Raw genomic sequence first — 19531 nt, forward strand, 5'->3', positions numbered from 1 at the left:
CACCTAGTTTATCTAAATATATTTATATAAAATATTTATTTTAATATACAACAGTCCAGTTTATTCTCCTCATAAGGAAGTTGCTAAAAATTAATACTACATGCAGGGGTGCACATAAGTGGTCCGCTGGCATTTGTTTGAAGCCAGCTCACCTCCTGCAACCACTTTTCCAAGAATACACGCTTCTTTTGTGGTTCGGACTCCTCCTGACATTTCTTTGGAGGTGGAGGAACACCAAAGTAATTGCTTAAAGGAGCTTCTTCGACATCTTTAAGAGTTCTGAACAAATGTCTGTCCTCCTCCAGAAAATCTTATGTACGCAAACGCGCGTTGCAACTTCTTATCTGGTGCGCGTCTTTTATTTTGACAGCGCATGTGCACCTATGGTCCACTGGCTATATGAAAGGGTTGACATCACACACACTTAGAGAGCAGCTGAGTGAGAACAAAGCTGGCTTGCAGGAAAATAATGTGAAGTGTAAGCTCAGAATCGAGGAGTACAGGCAGTGTGTTTTACCTGCAGATGCAGTATCTGGATCCCTGCCTTGGCGGTCTGCTTCTAGCCACCGGTGCAAAGCTAGAGGTGAACCACATGCAGCAAGACATGGAGCAAAAAACACAGAAAAACAGCGCAATGTCATAATAAATGGACACAGAAAAGCAAATTAAATGCATGAAAATGAGGTAAGCATGAACATGACACAATAGATGATAGCATGCCATTAAGGATGCAACACACATGCTTCAAATGGAAGCGGTAACATTGTAAAACGACACTTTTTTCCTAATAAGGACTCGAACATTACAAATGCTTAGATTCATGTTAGTGACCTCTTTTTGAAGCTGTCGGTGAAACTCGAGGTTTAGGGCAAGTGAGTAACACATTCTTTGGAGTCAAACCAAGCAGCATATCCCAAATACAGAAGCAGCAAGTGTAATACCGTATTTATATTGCAGTCAAATAACTTTACCAGTTTCACATAGAAGAGACCACAGAGATGACAGTTCATATCTGTAATGTAAATTTGACAGCGTATAAAAGTGACTGTCTGTTTAAGTGTTTAAGTTTTCCCAAGAATTCTAAAGAGTGAAGTAGCGCTGGGAATATTTACAAAAAGTGTCACAGTAATTTATTTCAGTGTGACATGCCCAACCTGCCAAGAACTGTGGCTGATGGCAGAGATGATATTCAGCTGAAGGGTTTTATTTATATTAATTTAAGAGGACATACATGTGTATACATGTGTATGTAACGTGTATGTTAAATGTGGCAGTGGCAGCAGTAGTACAGCAGAGTCATTCTAATGGAAAAAAAGCTCAGGTAATTCTCAATTTTGACATTGTGTCCTACATTAAAACAAATTTAAAAAAACAAAAAAAACTTTAATTACAATTTTTTTTTAACTTTATTTTTGGTCTGGTCAACAATTTTCAAAACACTGTCTGAAGCATTGAATGTTGAGCTTCAACCCAATGTAGTTATGGGTATATTTGGTGCTACAGATAGAGGACATAGAACATTAAGGAAAAGCTACAAAAACATAATCACTTTGACTACACTGCTTGCGCACAGAAGGATATTATTGCATTGGAAGTCACAAAAGCCACCCAAAGTGGCTCTGTGGTTCAGTGACCTGACACAATTTATACAGCTGGAAATATAAAGTATACTCTCAAGGGCTCGACGGAGAGATTCTTTGCCGTTTGGGATACATTACTAAAACATTTAGAGAAAATTAAAACCATTCCCATCTGATACTCGCTTGGCAGCTACCGTACACCCTTATTGTTGTGAAAGCGATTAATTTTGTGCAAACTATTGCCTTTTAAGTGCACATCTTTATATATGGTGAATTTTGATGTACCTCATTTAAATTCATTTTATTTTTTTATTTTTTTTTCTGTCTCTCTGGATTGTGTCCAATATGTTCTTTGGGTGGGGTACATATATAAAAAGGAGCATTGTGACTTCATTACATGTATATCTTTGAATTACATTCTTGACGCTCAATAAAAAATATTTTTTAAAAAAACTTTTTTTTTCTGTATTAAAAAAAACTTGTATTAAAATGTTCAGGATGAGGTCAACATCGTCATCCTTCTGTTTGATTCTTCAGCCATTTTGCTTTGAGCCCGACTGTGCAGGGAATGACGTTTCTGCCACAGAAGCCACAGGTTGTTTATAAAAATGTGTAAAAATACGACAAACTTTTACATTTTATATTTTAATGAAATCAGATTTACTTTGGTTACCTAAAACTAGACTAAAGCTAAAAGAATTTAGATGCCTAAATTATTACTAAAACTAAATTACATTTTAGTCAAAAGACTATGACTAAAATAAAATCAAAGTTTGCTGTCTTCTAGCATGCCTTCTAAAATCTCTGCTGCTTTTTTAAAGACGTTTTTGCCGTTAAATATCAACACAACATTAATAAACCAGTTTGCACACTTCAGTTCTCCTCCTGATATTTTGGCTTGCTAAAGGAGTCCCCACATCTGCAAACTTGTCACTACGCCCACTTTGTAAATACCAACAGCACTTTTTTCCCCAACAAATAATTTGCACTGATGCAATATTCTAGCAGATCTACTAAGGTTGGAAATTATATTGGATCACAGATTAGAGGAGGCACTTTTGTAAATTAGCTAAGTTATTATGAATTAGCTCATCTACAAAGTTAACACAAAACAACAGATTTAAACTGACATCAACTAGGCCAGGCATGTCCAAAGTCCGGCCTGCGGGCCGTCAGATTTCACTTGGCCCGCAGCTTCAGTCTAATTATGTATTATTTATGGCTCACTTTCTTCATGACTTTAAAAATGTAATTCCTTTTTTCACCACATGGTGGCAGCACATTTTTTTCTGCTACCTGCACCTGAGCTGCGAGCCCGCCCTTCTCTGCTCTGCTTTTTTTTTTTACTGAAATTCGAGGCAGTTGTGTTTGTCTTATTTGTAAAGAGACTGTTGCCTTGTTTAAGGATTTTAACATTAGGAGACACTACGAGACTAAACATGCTGCAACATATAACAAGCTAACAGGGAGTGAGCGCGCTGAAAAAGTGAAGCAACTCCAAGCTGCTCTGGCTTTTACAAGGAGTCGACGACAAGATGAACGTGACAGAGGAGCTGCTGGATCTCAAAAGCCTTAAGGGTCAAACCAGAGGAATGATTTATTTGTTTCTGTTTGTGAAGCTGTTGATGATGTGAAGCTACCATGGAGTAAAGGGATCATTACTGATGGTGCACCTGCCGTGGCTGATCTGCAATAAAGTCAGCAAAGAAGCAGGTAACGCTGTTAAACTTGACTGTATCATTCATCAGCAGGCTCTCTGTGCCAAACATCTCAAATTTGATGATGTTATGAAACCAGTAGCAAAGACAATCAACTGTATTCACTCTAAATCTCTGTACCACCGACAGTTTCAGCAGTTTCTGCATGACAGAACTTATCACAACGATGTGGGGCGGTCTGCACTACAACGATTTGTCTCTCTCAGAGAGGAAATCAGACAGTTTGGATGAGAAGGGACAACCAATGGAAGAACTGTCTGATCCTGTATGGCTGGCAAATCTGGCTTTTTTGGTTGACGTTACAAAGCATCTGAATGCGCTGAATGTTAATCTTCAAGGAAAAGACGCAGTGGGGAGCCAACTATACGCTCACAACAAGGTCTTTGGAACCAAACGGCAACTTTTCCAAAGACACTTGTCCCTAACAGAGCCCTGTACCGCACACTTCCCAGCTTTGAAAGAGGTTATTGACAGTTTCCCAGAGGACGCAACAGCTATCGCGTCTCTTTCTGGGGAATCTTTGCAGCTATTGAAAAAGACATGCTGCTTTTCTCATCTCCCTTCTCCGTGGACCCTGATGATGCTCCTCTGCAGCTTCAGCTGGAGCTCATTGAGCTGCAGTGTGACGATGAGTGCAGCGGAAAACACCGGCAGTGTTCTCTTGTTGACTTTTATCGGCAGCTAGACAAAGACAGGTTTCCTGAAGTGCGATCATTTGCTAAGAAAATGCTGAGCTTATTTGGTTCCACATACTTGTGTGAGCAAACATTCTCTGTCATGAACTTAAACAAGAACCGATTGAGATCAAGGATGAGTGACTCCCACCTGCTTGATATTTTATGCATCTCAACCACTGCCCTCAAACCAGACCTGATCGCTTTACTAAAATCTAGATCTCAGTATCACCCCTCTCATTAGAGCAGGGATGTCCAAATTCTGTACTGGAGAGCTGCTATCCTGCATGTTTTGGTTCTCTTTCTGGTTTAGCACAGCTGAATCAAATGATGGCTCATCAGCAGGCCTGTGCAGAACTTTGGTAAATGAGGAGATGTGCTGATGAGCCATTATTTGATTTAACTGCAAACCAGAAACAGAACTAAAACACGCAGAAGAGCAGGAGTGACATCCCTGCATTAGTCATGTGTTCCTGAACAGTAAAAAGAATAAAGCACACTAATGCAATTCACAAAAGGAAATGTATTTTGTTAAACTCTTAAGATTTGGTTTTAACTGTTGATGTTATGCTCTTATTTCATAGTTGAGTGTGTTGTGTACATATTGTGTATATTTACATGTGTGTTTATTTCTTGTGGCAAGTGAACTTCCCAGTTGTGTAATCTTCCTGTAGATGTGAAAAACGTCCTGAAAGATCTTGTAAAAGTCAAGGGCAAAATTCACTTTTTTTTAAACTTTATTGATAACAGACCATTTTTCATTACTTATAACTCCTGTTTAAAATGTTCATGAGGCAAAGATATTGCAAACTCACTGAAATTTAGGGTATTCTATACAGTTTGTTCAATGTTATCTGACTCCAGATATAAATGAAAGGCAGAATTGTGTCTTCAGAGTTGTTCATGCTTGCCTGAGTGGCTTTTATTTAGGTACATTTCCATTTTAAAAATAAAGATAATGACTATTAAAATTGTTCTTCATTATGTTTTCATGTAACTTTGTTATGGAAAAAAATGTCAAAAGGAACCATTGGCCCCCGGGCATCTTCACTTTATACAATTTGGCCCTCTTTGCAAAAAGTTTGGACACCCCTGAACTAGCCCGTTCGGTTAGTGTCCCCCAGCGTGTTAGATTGATGTGATTGAATGTGGATGAGAGAGTCACACAAAAACACTCATACAACAACAGTCTTACTTGTTTTTTGGTCTGTTTGTTTTTTACATACTATGTACAACTAACATTTTGTTCCTTTTCTTTGTTTTAAATTCAAAATTTTAAAAACTTTTCAATGATCTTTAGCTGCTTACTTGCTACAATAGACTGAAGTTCACGCTATGTGCATTTGCTGTTCTCTCTACAACACTATACTCTTATCTGACCTTTTTCCCTTACTGCTGGAGCATGATCTGTAACTGTGCATCAGCCAATCAGTGACACAGATGCACAGTTACACGTCCCCATCAGTATTATGTAACTCTAGAACATGCATTAGTGTGCACCGCTGCAGCTTCCTTCTCTGTCACGGTCCTGTCTATTCTGATACTTGTCTGCTTTTACTGATACAACACATGTGCAAGTACTACTACTGTGTTTGTTTCTTCCTGAAGTTGTAGCGCTGTACTGTTGCCTTAATGATCAACTTTGATTATAGAGTCAGAGTAATCTGCTTTTCATCAATCATATCTTTAAAACAAAGCATGAACTGTTTGGATTTTATGACAACTGTAGGACGTTATCTCTTTGTAGAATTGTAATGTAATAGCAATGCTACACGTGAATACTGTGTCGAAATCATAGACTACTTGTTTTTGTCAGTGTTTGGTTATTTTTAGTACAAAATGTTGCAAAGCAAGCAAACTGTAAAGTCTTTAAAAAAGGTGCAACCTTCTACCTTAGGTACAAAGTGTGGCAGCCAAACAGTGAAACAGATCCTTTCTAATGAAGCTCTAAAAACCAGCAACATGAAAGAGACATGAACAGAATGCAGTTTGCACACTTTACAGGTATATGTAAATGATAATGAAAAGTTATTTTAATTGTGTGACATTGTTGTCACATTACACTGAAATAGCTCACAGCATTCCATTGTTCTTCTAATACATCGATGTTTGAATACTACCCCCCCCCACACACACACACACACACGCACGCACACACACAAAAAGCATGAATTTAGTGCCAATGCATACACACATCCACTAAAAAGATTTAATTGTATAGTTATAGGTTGACAAACTGGCTCTGGACATGTCTGGATTGCAGGTTGAAGTTGTACTATAACTGATGAATGTACATATTAGTTACAAGTGTAATTTTACTGTCAAATAGTGGCCATGTCAATCTGGCCTGTCCATAAAAAGCCATGTCGTCATCATTTTGCACTGGAGAAGCGTTTTTCTTTTCCCCTTTGCATGCTGAGATCACAAGGCCTGAACCGAAAGTCTCTCCAGTCATTCTGTAAAAATCAGGCGTCACTTAGTTCAATCATTGGGTAGTAAGAAGTGGAGTGAAGTGTTCTTCTTCTGCCGTGTGACAGGAAAACCACATACACAGTGCTTGCTGGCATTATCTCTTTATTACATCATGGCGCCTCTTTCTGTCTGTCTCTGTTTGCTCCTGTCAGCCCATGCTCATGTCCCAGGTTCCCTTCATATAGAAACGTTCAGAGACACACAGAGTAAATACAGCAACAATTAAAAAGTACTAAAACTGCAGAGCTAAGGTAATATACAGTGGGTTGTGTATATGTGGATTATATTTACATAGTGAACAGAGGTTCATAAAAACAACTTTGCCCTAAAAATTACAAGATTTCTTAAAAAAACATAAAAAAATCTTCCCACAGCTGACTACACAGCAAAAAGATGCATTTGCATTAGTCGGTCAACCACACACCTCTGTGAGATTGATGCAGAGGATTAACAAGCCTCAGTTCTGACTATGACTTAAAAGCCTGACTGTGAACTAATTCAGTTTAATCTGACTGTTGTTCTGCTCCGTCCTGAATACTGAATACTGATAGCCATAAACTGCAAACAAAGCAGCCACTTGTGGCTGCAAGAAGTCTAGGAAACAGTCCTCAGCCCAAACCAAACACTTAATGACTTCATTTGCTCAGTCACTCATTATAGGCCATGCTAAATAAAATATCAAGTCCAACTTTGGTCATTCTAAGTGCGAGTATAGTCATTAGCTAACAAGTTATTATACTCGCTTATTTACTCAGTCACTTTTGACCAAAGTCCCAACCAGAAGTTTTCATTATCCACTGATAACGCTGTCACACCCTCCCCTCAGGTTAAGTCAGAGCTTCCCAAAGTGTGGGGCCCGCGCCCTAGGAGGGGCGCAGAGCCATTGCAGGGTGGGCGCGGTATGAAAAGGGGGAAAAAAAAGAACGCTTGGACACTGCTAGTATCATGGACAGGTTTTTGACGGGGCTCCCACACAAACGCAAATCAGGAGATGAAGCATCGCTGAATATGTTTCCAAACCAACTTCATTCTAAGCCAAAGACTAGAAAATATGGTGACGCAAATCTTCCCTTTGGCTTCACCTGCACAAGTGCCAAGGTAGGTCTCCCCTGCAGAATTGGTTTTCCCTGCGTCGGGAGCAGCGCTGGGCTCTTCAAATCACGGACAAACAGCATCCCACATTCTTGATTTTTAGTTCAAAAACACTTCTTGTAATGACTAACTACTCCTGACATTTTGGAGATGTTAGCTCTTTATACAGTAAAGTTACAGCGGGATGCAAATAACATCAGGCTGATCCTGCCATGATTTGTTCCCCCGGTTCAAATCACGGACAAACAACATCCAACAGTTGTTTATGTTTTTTAACCCATTTTGCACAGAGAGGCATTTTTTGAAAAATGTATTGATAGCAATGTTAAATATTATTACACAGGAAAAAACAACTACACGTAAAATAATCACACCGTGACGCCTCTGCCTTTCTAAATGGAGGGACAGTAACTGCGTGTGTATGTAAGTGTGTAAAACCTGCAGACAGTCAGATTAACAGTATTTTGTCTCTATCTGTGATTCTGCAATTCATCTCATGTAAACAATAACGTGGCGCACAGCGTGACGTGAAAAAAGGCACACACCTTTGACGTTGCGTGACGAACTCTGTATTCCTCGTCCACACGTAAACGCAAAAAAGGAGTTTTAAAAAAAAAACTCCTTATGATTAGTCAATCTTTGTTGTTTTTTCCCTTTTGTGAAAAATAAAACTGAGATTTTACAAGCATCAGTTGTTGGACTTTTATTGTCTAGGTTATATATTAATGATACTGATGAGAGTTGCATAGGAACTCAAACACAGTACATTGGCTAGACTCGTCACGCATAAAACTTAACATTTAAAAACCCCAACAATTTATGAGGTTATCACATGGCTGCATGTTCTGGATACGTGGGTGAAGAGAGGAGCTGAGCTGTCAGCCGATCACTACCTTGTGGTAAGTTGGAGGATGCTGGACGGACCTGGCGCACCCAAACATACAGTGGTAATGTACAGATAATGAAAATAAAATATATCTTAGAACATGCCAATAAAAAAGGGGTTCAACAGCACATCGCCTAAAACATATAAATAATTTAATCACTGCAGAAGAAAAGGCATCATGGAAAAATGAACTTGGAAAAATGAATGAAGTGTGGTATAAGTTATGCTAAAATTAAAAAAATAAAGACTAAAGACTGTGAAAGACCAAGCCAATCACTGCCTTTACTTCAAAACTGATAACATAGATAATTTAATTAATATTATTAGAAAAAGTAAAAAAAACTGAGGGGGTGGGTGCATCTGTTTTATTGATCAGATCAAGTTTAATCGACTTGGTGTGTTCCTTGTTCCTGAACACTGTGTATACATACAGATACATTTATTTATATGTAAAATACATTTCTTCTACCTTGTATAGTGTACATTTTAGGTTATGCTGCATCTATTTATTCCTGCTCTGTCCACCTTGCTGCTGGAATAATGTGAATATTCCCCTGTGGGACAATTAAATGCTTCTTTATCTTATCTTCTCCTGACAAGTATCCCAAGAATTTCCATTAATCGACAAACAAAGAGCCAATTCACTCTTCCACAAGGATTTCCAACCCCAAAGTGTAAGAGCTAGGATACTATGTGACACACAAAGCAACATTAGACCCACAAATTATTTAAAATCCCTCTGATTACATGAAATAGGTCCCAGGAAGATATCGCTGGAATACATATAGACAAGTGAGATAAAACATGTTCCTAAACACACACACACACACACACACACACACACACACACACACACACACACAAATACAAGATAAACAGCATAATCATGTTCTCCCCAGACACTGCAGACACTGATGAATAATGCATATGGAGCCTATTGCCCTGGCAACCAGGTAATCAGATGGCCCACTGTGTGTGTGTGTGTGTGTGTGTGTGTGTCTGTGTGTGTGTCTGTGTGTTTGTCTGTCTGGGATCACAGTCAGGGCGCATGAGTGATGGGCTTTGTTCCTCTGTGCCGAACTATGAAGAGGCTGTCAGCATCTCACCTCCAGCATGAAAGGTGTGCACCCATGGATTTGGAAGCTGGGCTGCACCTGTCACTATTCTTAAACCTTTTATGCTTTTATGTCTCATACTACAGCATAATACATAAAAAAGGATCCATCTTGCATATCCTGGATATCTCCTGAATATCTAATGTAAATTAGCCCCTTTCTACACAAAGTCTATCATATGTAGAAGTAACAATGTATCATGGGGATACAGAACAGTCTCCAGCCAATCACAACTGAAACAGATGTCAGCTGTTTCTTTTATCTAAACAGGAAGAATCAACACTACACCAGCTATCACAGCACATCTAAGCTGGAGAGGAAATTCAGACGAACATTCATTAATACTGTGAAGGAATATTAGCTCCTGGCATCATATTTAAGACAACCGATGCTCCACAATTTGGAATGTGTAGTGGGTTTCATTTAATTTCATTCTTTCACAGCTTCAAGTAGAAGCTTTATCCTTGTTTCTTACCCAATCATAAAATTTACAGGATGATTTGGAGTTCGTTGCTGCAGAACTTGTTGCAGAAAACATTTCTCAACTATGACACCTCCTTTTAAAACTACATGGCTTTCACAAAGATGTCTCACATATGTCCCAACTCAATCAAACTTCCTCTAACCATAAGTCTACTCTGGAACAGTTCTTTTCTGCCAACACTACATGTTCCTCAGTAGATTTTAGTTTAGCCTTTAGCTTCTTCCTGTTGCAAGACTTCAGTCTGTTCTCCAGGGCACAGATGCATGCTCTGTTCATTGCACAGTAAAATGCCTTGAGGCAATTGCTCCTCTGATTTGGCACTATACAGACAAAATGGAATGGAATTAAATTCTAACCGTACTGAACTCATTCAGACAAACACAGAGAGTCTTTGTCTTCTCTTGTCCGTTTGTATTGTGTAGACAACCAGCATTTTGGGGCTCTTAGGGTGTTTTCAAACACATATAGTTCAGAATCAAGTGATGCGCTTGCAAACTTGTAGCTTTTTCCTGTTGTTTGGTTTGTTGTCCACAGTACACAGAAAAATCCAAGTGAACCAAAATGCCGTCACTACAAACCACGTGAGAATGTTCAGTCCACTCATTGGTCAGGTGTGTTTGGGGTACGAACAACAAAATTAAATACAGGAAGAAGGTCCTGTGCACTGGACAATTAGACCTTCCCGTGCTGAGAATATAAAGCTATGTGGCTCTGGTACTTGTAACGCACATTTACATTTGGAAGTTGGTTGGATTACGTTCACACCACAAACTAACTGCTCTGAACCACTTTCTCCACACGGTCTCGGTGCGGCTGTTGTCCATACCCGAGTTCACACCGGACCAAGGGGAGTTAAATGGACTAAACACAGCAGGTGTGAAAACACTCTTTGTCCAACCAGTTTCCCTGACAATGGTTGGCAGGCTGGCCCATCCTTTTGGCTTGTATCGGCTTTTGTAGGGCTTCAATCAGCTGTGTTGGCAGTTAAGTAGTCCTTGCTACACAATTAATTAATTAGCATTTGCTACAGAAATGCAAGAACAGCACTAATAAAAAATCTTTTGTAGTTTTGATTTGTTATTTTGTGTTTTTGTGTTTGTGTTTTAAAAAGTATTCCATCAGTTCTGCACTTATACGTAAGTGGAGTGGAGAATCTTTTATTTTTAAACCAAAGGAGCAAAGAATCTGAAGTATCCTGGATTGTTAACTAATAAAAAATTAAAATGTAATAACAGTTGGCTTTTAATGTGAATTAGCTGAAACAGTAGCAGCTGTGTAGTACCAATTACATGTTTTTTTTTAACAAAAGGGGGAAAAAAGTGCATAACAGCGTTTATGATTCAAGGCTTCTTTTCTCACTTGATTTTAGCTATTGGTCCATTCATCCATCTCTCAAGCCAGACAAGAGTTCATCTGCTGCTCCAACAGCGTTTCACACATTCCATGACCCCAGTGCTCTACAGGCAGCACCTGCTACATTTTGGCAGCCACACAAACATCTCATATGTGCATGGAACACAGAATCTCTCTAAACGGAGCCAGCGCCTGCTGTGCTGAGCTCAGCTGCCAGCGACTGGCACTGACTGGGTGAGAGCAGCACCAAGTCCGTCTCCTTAGCGACAATACAACTACAAATGGGGATTGTTGTTGAGGTATCAGAGGGAAAGGAAGGGGAGCAGGGAGGAGGTCAGGCTAATAACTTCTAATCTCTTAATCATGATGGGTTATGCTTATAAGATGAGGCCTGCAGGGGGCGCTACTGAGTCTGTGTGTACAGTGTGCCAAAGTGTAGGTCTGTAGGTGGGGATGCTAAATTTGATATTTAATCAAATTTGAAAAGATTAGTTAGCAAAAGTGTACATTTGACTGTGGGAAAAAACAACAGCATCACATGCTTCCACATGGCAGTACCATGTGATATGACAATACAACTTTTGGGAGGGTGTGAGGGTAAGCCATTCCAACCCCCCCCCCTTTGGTAGAAGCACATATTTCAATGGTTCAAAGGTGGTTGTTCTTCTTTTTTTTACTTGTGTCAGTGAGTAGTAAGCACCTACTGGAGCTGTCAGTGCTCCAGTGTACTACAGTGCTCTTGTGTACCAGTGACTAGGCTCAGTTCAAACAAATGTGCTTAAATACAAGTTATTTGGATGCGTCACCACTTGTCCGTCTGGACGGAGACTCAAACTCTCACCCTCAGATTACAGGAAGTTGGTTAAGGTGTTCAGAAATGACTCAGAAACCACCAAGGCTCAAGCCTGCCATGGAACGGAAACTGCTGGAATACCAGCATCATGACTTTTCTCGCCATACATCGAGAGAGTGCCAGTCATGAAAAAAAGACGCCTCTGTGTCAAAATCGAAACTTTTAAGCTCGACTGAAATTTGCAGCTGCCAACAACAAGCCAAATGGCTTCTGGAGAAAGGTTTTATGGTCAAATGAGACAAAGATTAAACTATTTTGTCACAATGAAAAGAGATATGTTTGAGGCGAGGCGAGGTTTTCGACCGAAGAACAATCTACCAACTGTCAATATAATGTTGGTAGTGTCATATTGTGCAGGTGTTTAGCTGCCAGCGGCAGTGGTACATAATGAAGAAGAAGGACTACCTCCAAATTCTTTAACTTCAGCTCAAGTCAATAGTTGGGTGGTGTTTTCCTAGAGGACAATGATCCCATCAAAAGTGTTTTTGGAATGAGCAAAGCAGGCTAGCATTAGGTTTCTGGAATAGCCTGGTCAACTCATTGTCATTGGTAAATGCATTGGTTCTTATATAGTGCTTTTCTACTATACCTGAGGACTCAAACCACTTTATACAATCTGCAGCAGATTTTTCAAGTTCTTTATATCTAACATAAACACACATTCATACTCCCATGGAAGCATCAGAGCGGATTGGGGTTCTCTTGCAAGGATTCCAAGGATATCTGGCATGCAGACTGGAGCATCCAGGGATCAAAGCACTAACTTTCCAATTAGTAGATGAGCTGCTCTACCTCCGGAGCTACTGCCACCCCTTGTTCGGAGACTGATGAAATCCTTCACGGGCACAATGAAGAAGGAAGCATTTACATACACAAAAAGAGAGAAGGAATGTGTCTGGATGCTGTGGGATTTGGAAGGGAAAACGCTAGCCTACAAGTCCTTTTATCTCTGCTAAGCTGGAGGCACCACAGTAGCTTGTGTTCAGCATTCTTTACTTATGACACAGCTGTGTCGGCACACAGCCAAATGTCGGGCTGTGAGGGGTGGAAGACCTACACACCAACCATCCATCAGTTTACTACCAAGTCTGTTATGGTATCCACCACATCACTGGTGAACCAGTAAGAGTTCAACTGAATTCCGTTTTATTTATATAGTGGCCAGTTCACAAGAACCGCTGCGTCAAGGAACTTTAGATTCTATCAAAAGAGTCTACAATATTAGAAAGAAAACCCCAACAATGATGAGGAGGTGAACCAGTTTTTTTCATGTTATTTATCTTTGGTCCTTCTGTGTTTTGTTGTTATTTTGCTAATAAATTAATAAACACCAATTCAACACATTTATATATTTTTATTTATATTTCAGGAGGATTTTATTATTTATCTTCATTTAGGAGAATGACTAAAGTCAGGCCTGATAATGCCTTGCACATAAAAAAAAAGATTCTCCAGAGAGTCTGGAATATAGCTAGTTTGTTTACAGCTTATTTATTTTATATACCATCTGATCAGTACATGGTACTATCATGTACTGATCAGATGCTTGAGTCAAGATATTGGGATGGTTTTAAACATGGAAAAATTGGATCAATGCATCCTTCTGTGTGTCAGAAAAAGAGACAAGAGAAAGATTTAAATGTTATTTCTACACCGAAGAGAAGCAATATGAGAGAAATTTGATCTTTGTTTCTAGTTGTTTCTAGTTAAATTTTTAATAAAATAAAATATAATGTCACATCTGCTACTAGCTGTGTTTGAAAGTGTACAATAAACCTGATGATACAAACTCCCAAGAGGTCCGCAGTTGTTTTCTGAGGATAGGGAAGTGATTTGGAACTTATCTCAAAAACAGCTGAAAACCTATGTGTCTGTCACAATAAACACAGCAGTGTTGGCTCAATATATTTTATGTATTGATCTGTTGTGCACTGCACTGAATTACTCAGCAACTGAAAAAGCCTGCGGCACTGAGGCATAATGTTACAGTGATCTTTAACAATCTAATGTTTTCTTTCCTTGTTTGTTTGGAAATTTCTAGAAAATTTGTTTCATCATAATTCTTGTTAGTCAGATCTAAAATAAAATAGCATTGTTTAGAATTGCAATGTGCAACGCCTGTGGGTGTCATTGTTTCATAAACACTATTGTTGGGATGAGACAATAGCAAAAGTGGCCAGCAGGTGTCCCTGTGGAGAAAGGCGCCCAATTGTTCTGGAAACTCGATGCAACTCCAGCACAACTGCTTCAAATGTTTCAGTGTTTCACAAAACACTGCTTTGTCCATCACTAGGGAACACACAAGGACATGTTAGCAGACACTCTGACAGGGAACAGGGAAACTACAACTATATACAAACACAAATATACACTCTGGGGACAATCAAGAGAGCAGACCATAAGAAGATTGTGGATTTGTGTTATCTGGGCATTTTCACATTTTTCTGTTCCAGGTGCTGTATGTTTGTTTTTCTTTGTGCTATATCCTTTTATTATGTTTTCTCCTATTTTCTCCCCCCTTCCTTTTTTCTGCCTGTCAGCTTAGTCACTGTCATTTTACACATATACTGTAATAACTGAAATTACAGTAATGGTTCTTTCCATCTCCTTAAACAATAATAGAAATGAATAAATACACAGATAAACAAACCACACAAACAAGAGGAGACCTCATCTTGGAAAAGCAAAACTACATTTGGCACAACATCACATTAGGAGTATAATTTTGTTTGCAAAAGCTGCCAAACGAGAATTTTAAAGCAATGTGGTAAAAAATAACTAGTGGTGAAACAAGGTGGGCAGGAGCCAGGATAAGCTTTCAGGTGAGCAGCTCAAGCGAACACCAGTGTGAGTGGATCCCATTGATTGATACATGAGCTGCTAGTTAATATATCAGAAGGTCACACAGGCATCTGCCAGCTAGAAGTGATCTCAGTGAGTATGCAGCTTAACAGAACAAGAGAAAAAACAAAACTCGGCACACAATAGTAATCAAAACTAAACTAAAAACTCAGTAACTGGAAATCTCAAACTGAGCTGCAAGCAACCCAAAGGTGAGTTAGAAATCATCACCATGTACTTTGCAAAAAGCATAATCCCAAGATGACTGAAGCAGACAACTTTGTCCCCTTGGCTGTGCCTGAAATCCACAAAACCTATGAACAGAGCTCTCAGTGCAGTTGTAAAGGGAAAAATATACGTTTACAATGTTTGGTAAGTGTAACCAGGATGAAAACAGCATTGTTCCTCCTAAATATTCAAACTCATGATGTCATGGATCAGCTGCATATCTTGTGGATTAGGACTAGTGGTGCAACGGATCACGGTTGATCCGTAATCCGAACCGATCCCACTCCACAGTTCGGGACGCACGTCATCCGAAGATTCGAAAAAGAAGAAAAAAAAGTATGTGTATGGTGCGCGTGGTGGGTCTGTCAAGCGATAGTTATGGCCAGCGCTAGCGGTCCAAGTGGAGGAGCAGAGGAGTTTGTGGTATTTAAGCAGCCCTTTCCTGCCCAATCCGACCGGGCTAAAGTTATTACAAAAGCTACTGGGGTGTTTAGCTGCAGACGGGAGGCCGTATTCCGTTGTGCAAAACAAGGGGTTTAAACTATGATGAACGTGCTTGAGCCACGCTATGATATCCCGTTCGCGTCCATTTTAGTGGCAAGATCGTTCCAAGCATGTATGAGCAGGAAAAGATTTAAGTTATGGCTGAACTGTCCCAGGCATCTTCTGTTGCCCAACTACAAATGGGTGGACCTCCAGGGCAACGGAAAGCTACGTGACCGTGACAGCTCATTATATCACAGCGGAGTGCGATATAATGAGCGGTATGTATTATTGTAGGGTCTACCTTAAATGGTAAATGGCCTGCATTTGTATAGCGCTTTACTTTTTTTGTTGATCCGAAAATTGATCCGATCTGTGACTTAAAACCGCGAACCGATCCGAACCGTGAGATTTCTGATCCGTTGCACCACTAATTAGGACACAAATACAGGACTCAGACGACAGGGAGTGAACTCAAAACCTAGTCCAAAACACTGGCAGAGCAGGGACTCCAAGTGTCCAGGACGAGCGACAGAGGTGACTCAGACAATACATACAAGCACTGGATAACAAGGGGAAAGATAACAGGTAACTAACATAACTAACATAAAACATCAGGAGGAAGCTATAGGTAACACAAAACACAGAGAACAATCGCTGTCAAAATAAAACAGGAAGTAAAATACAACTAAACTTGGGGACCAAGATCAACTTGACAGAGGAGAAATGGACACACGAAAACAGAGAAACAAGACTGGAACACAAAAAGGGACTAACTAAATACTACCTAGCAGACACCCAACCCAAAAATAACCTAAGATGAAGGATTGCTGACAGATATAATAAACAACACGAAGGAAGATATAAACAATGCAACCAATGTTGCAAAAAACAAAACAAAACAGGAAACAAGACTAAAACACATCACATCACTGGCTTGATTATCAAAGCCAAAGGGAATCATAAGCCTACCCTTAAACATGAAGTGACACATCACTTCATGTTTAAGGGTTTGTAAACGAAGCGTGGTAGACCCAACAACATATTCGCACTTTTCAGCACGCTTTATTACAGTTTTCGTTTCTTACAACTCTCGGCTGCAGCTTTTCAGCTGTCAGCCACACACAACACCAACAACAACAACTTCAGTCAGGACCGAGTACAGACAGGGCAGGCGTGATGAGCTGATGCAGCTCCGGTGTGTCAGCCTCCCGCTCCGGCGCCACAGACTACGCCCCGCCACACGGTGGTTTCACGCCATCAAATTAAGCCATTGCTAAAAAGCATTTTAGCAAAAGTTTACAAAACCATTGGATGTATACATCAATATATATGAGGTAAGAAGCAAAGCTCCTTCAATCAGTAGTCAGTCTGAAGAGTGACTGCTCTGGCCGCCCTGTTACATCTCATAGGACGACTATTATGAAAACTACGAGGTAGAGAGCCGACTTTGTAACTGTGCATTTCTTTGTGTACATGTGTGTCATTAGTCAGCTGTTAGCATGGCAGCTGTACCCACAGGGATGTGGTGACAGTGATGTTACTGAGGGGGGAGGGAGTTCCCAGAGAAACAGCAGCTCAGAGGTATCCATGCAGTCGCTGTGCATTCATAATGATATTTAAAATATCATAAAACAACAGGGCTTAAAGTAAATAAGTGTAAACTTCATTCTACTCCTTTTAAACTCCTTTTCAACTCTGTGGTATATAGAGTTATTTGTAGGAGCCATACCTCACAGTGATGCAGCTGGTGAGGATGCTCTCAATGGTGCCTCTGTAGAAGGTGCTCATAATGGGGGTTGAGGCTCTTGCTCTCCTCAGTTTGCAGAGGAAGTAGAGTCTCCACAGCAGCACCGTTGATGGTTAGTGGGTTGTGCAGGGTGTGAGTTGTCCTGAAGTCTATGATGATCTCCTGAGTCTTCTCCACATTCAGGGACAGGATGTTGTTGCTGCACCATTCGGCCAGATGGTTAACTTCACTCCTGTAGTAGGTCTCATCATTGTTGCCTATCACAGTTGTATCGTCTGCAAATTTGATGAAGAGGTTGGAGCTGTATGATGGAGTGCAGTCGTGGGTCAGCAGAGTGAAGAGAAGGTGGCTCAACACACATCCTTGGAGAACCCCGTATTCAGTGTTCTTGTGCTGGGAGTGTTGCCTGGAAATCCAGCAGCCAGTTACACAGGGAGGTGCTGATCCCCAGCAAATCCAGTTTGTGAATGAGTTGCTTGATTGGTCCAAACTTCCCTTTTCTCTGGGAACTTTGCTCTTTGTTATGATCTCCCATATTAGTTGGTACTCTTCATTGGTTCCCTGGGAAGTCCACAATTGAATATAGCATCCTTATCCTCACATTCAAAGCTGTGAATGATCATGAAGCAGGGTTACCTGTGATCCAGAATGGGGGGAAAAGCCTTCAGCTTTAAGGTCCCGCACTTCTGGAACTAGGCACAAGAGAAGGAGATAGAAAACCTCTCTATTTTTAAGATTAGGCTGTAAAGCTAGTTATGCTGGGACCAGGTGACCCTGCTGAAGGATTTTCCTTGATGCACTTCCCTCTTTTTATTCTGTATGGGTTTTTGATGTTTCACCTTACTTAAGGTATTGTGCAGAGGCCTGGGGCTATAACTGTAAAAGTACATTACATTCACTTTTACTCTATCAAAAAAAAGCAGTTCGAATCATCCACAAAGCAGGTAATAGGGATCATTCAAAGGTGTCAGTGTGCATACTACCAGAAAAAGCTTTTATGTTTCTGTGTGAGTGAAGCTGTGGAACAGTTTGGGTATGGAGTTAAAGCAACGTCCAAACATAAAGCAGTTCAAAAAGAGTTATAAAGATATGATTTTCATGAATGTCTCTGTTTAGGAAATGTTACTGTAAATGTTATTGTACAATTAACGTTTCAAAATGAGAGGTATTGGTGTGGAGACAAAGTTACCACATCACATGATGTGGTGTATATATTACTTTAGAAATATGTTTGTTATTATTACTGCAGATTATCTCAATAAGGAAGCTGATTAAATACTGACCGATAGCTTATGGCAAAGGGGTTAAATAAGTGTGTACTTCTTCCTACTCCTTTTTGATATGTAACTGAATCAGAACAGGTGATCTGAAATGTACTAGCTTCATTTTGTCTAACATTTTTTCCTTCTTTTCTTTGCTAAGTGAACTTTGTATATTGTTTACATGATCAAAATAAATCAACAAACAAACAATTTATGTCATAAACTTTTGTCTGCTGTCCACGGTCTCTCTACTTTTCTGTCTTTTCTCCTTCCTCACCTCTAACCAGCCATGGCAAATGGCTATCCCTCCCTAAACCTGGTTTTGCCTTCCTATGAAAAGGGAGTTATTCCTTCCCACAAATGCCAAATTCTGGCTTATAGGGGATCATCCAACTTTTGGGTTTCTCTCTCAATTGTAATGTTCAGCCACAGTCGCAAAGCTAGGTGAAGGTACAACATGCAGTGACTGTTGTGTTACTTACTTCAACTGGAGCATTATTTACATCAATATAAACATTACTTAACACAGTTCTCCTTTTTCATTTTACAAGTGTATCTGATAATATTTAAGAAAGTAGCATATTTAATTAAACGTCCGTAAAAATCTTTATTTATAACAAAAATAAATAATAAACTAATTGTAATGTAATGGTAAACAGAGTAGTAGTAGTGCCCTTCTACACTATTTCTTAATTTCACATTTTTGTAATCAACCTCTATTTTCATTCATTGAGTAGTTA

The 19531-nt window shown here is 39.8% G+C and overlaps 1 protein-coding gene across 8 annotated transcripts in view; it reads right to left on the reverse strand.

The window, feature by feature from the left end:
* Positions 1-19531, reverse strand: part of dennd5b (DENN/MADD domain containing 5B) — a 75789-nt gene that overhangs the window by 43531 nt on the left and 12727 nt on the right. For 5 of the 8 annotated variants that reach the window (XM_063460514.1, XM_063460513.1, XM_063460510.1 and 2 more), the window contains exon 2: positions 518-577. The exons of the other annotated variants lie outside the window; for them this stretch is intronic. In XM_063460514.1, the coding sequence (XP_063316584.1) occupies positions 518-577 (60 nt within the window). The remainder of the gene's footprint in view (positions 1-517; positions 578-19531) is intronic. 8 annotated transcript variants of the gene reach the window in all.

The sequence above is a fragment of the Pelmatolapia mariae genome, linkage group LG17 (genome assembly GCF_036321145.2).
Source record: "Pelmatolapia mariae isolate MD_Pm_ZW linkage group LG17, Pm_UMD_F_2, whole genome shotgun sequence".
NCBI lineage: Eukaryota > Metazoa > Chordata > Actinopteri > Cichliformes > Cichlidae > Pelmatolapia > Pelmatolapia mariae.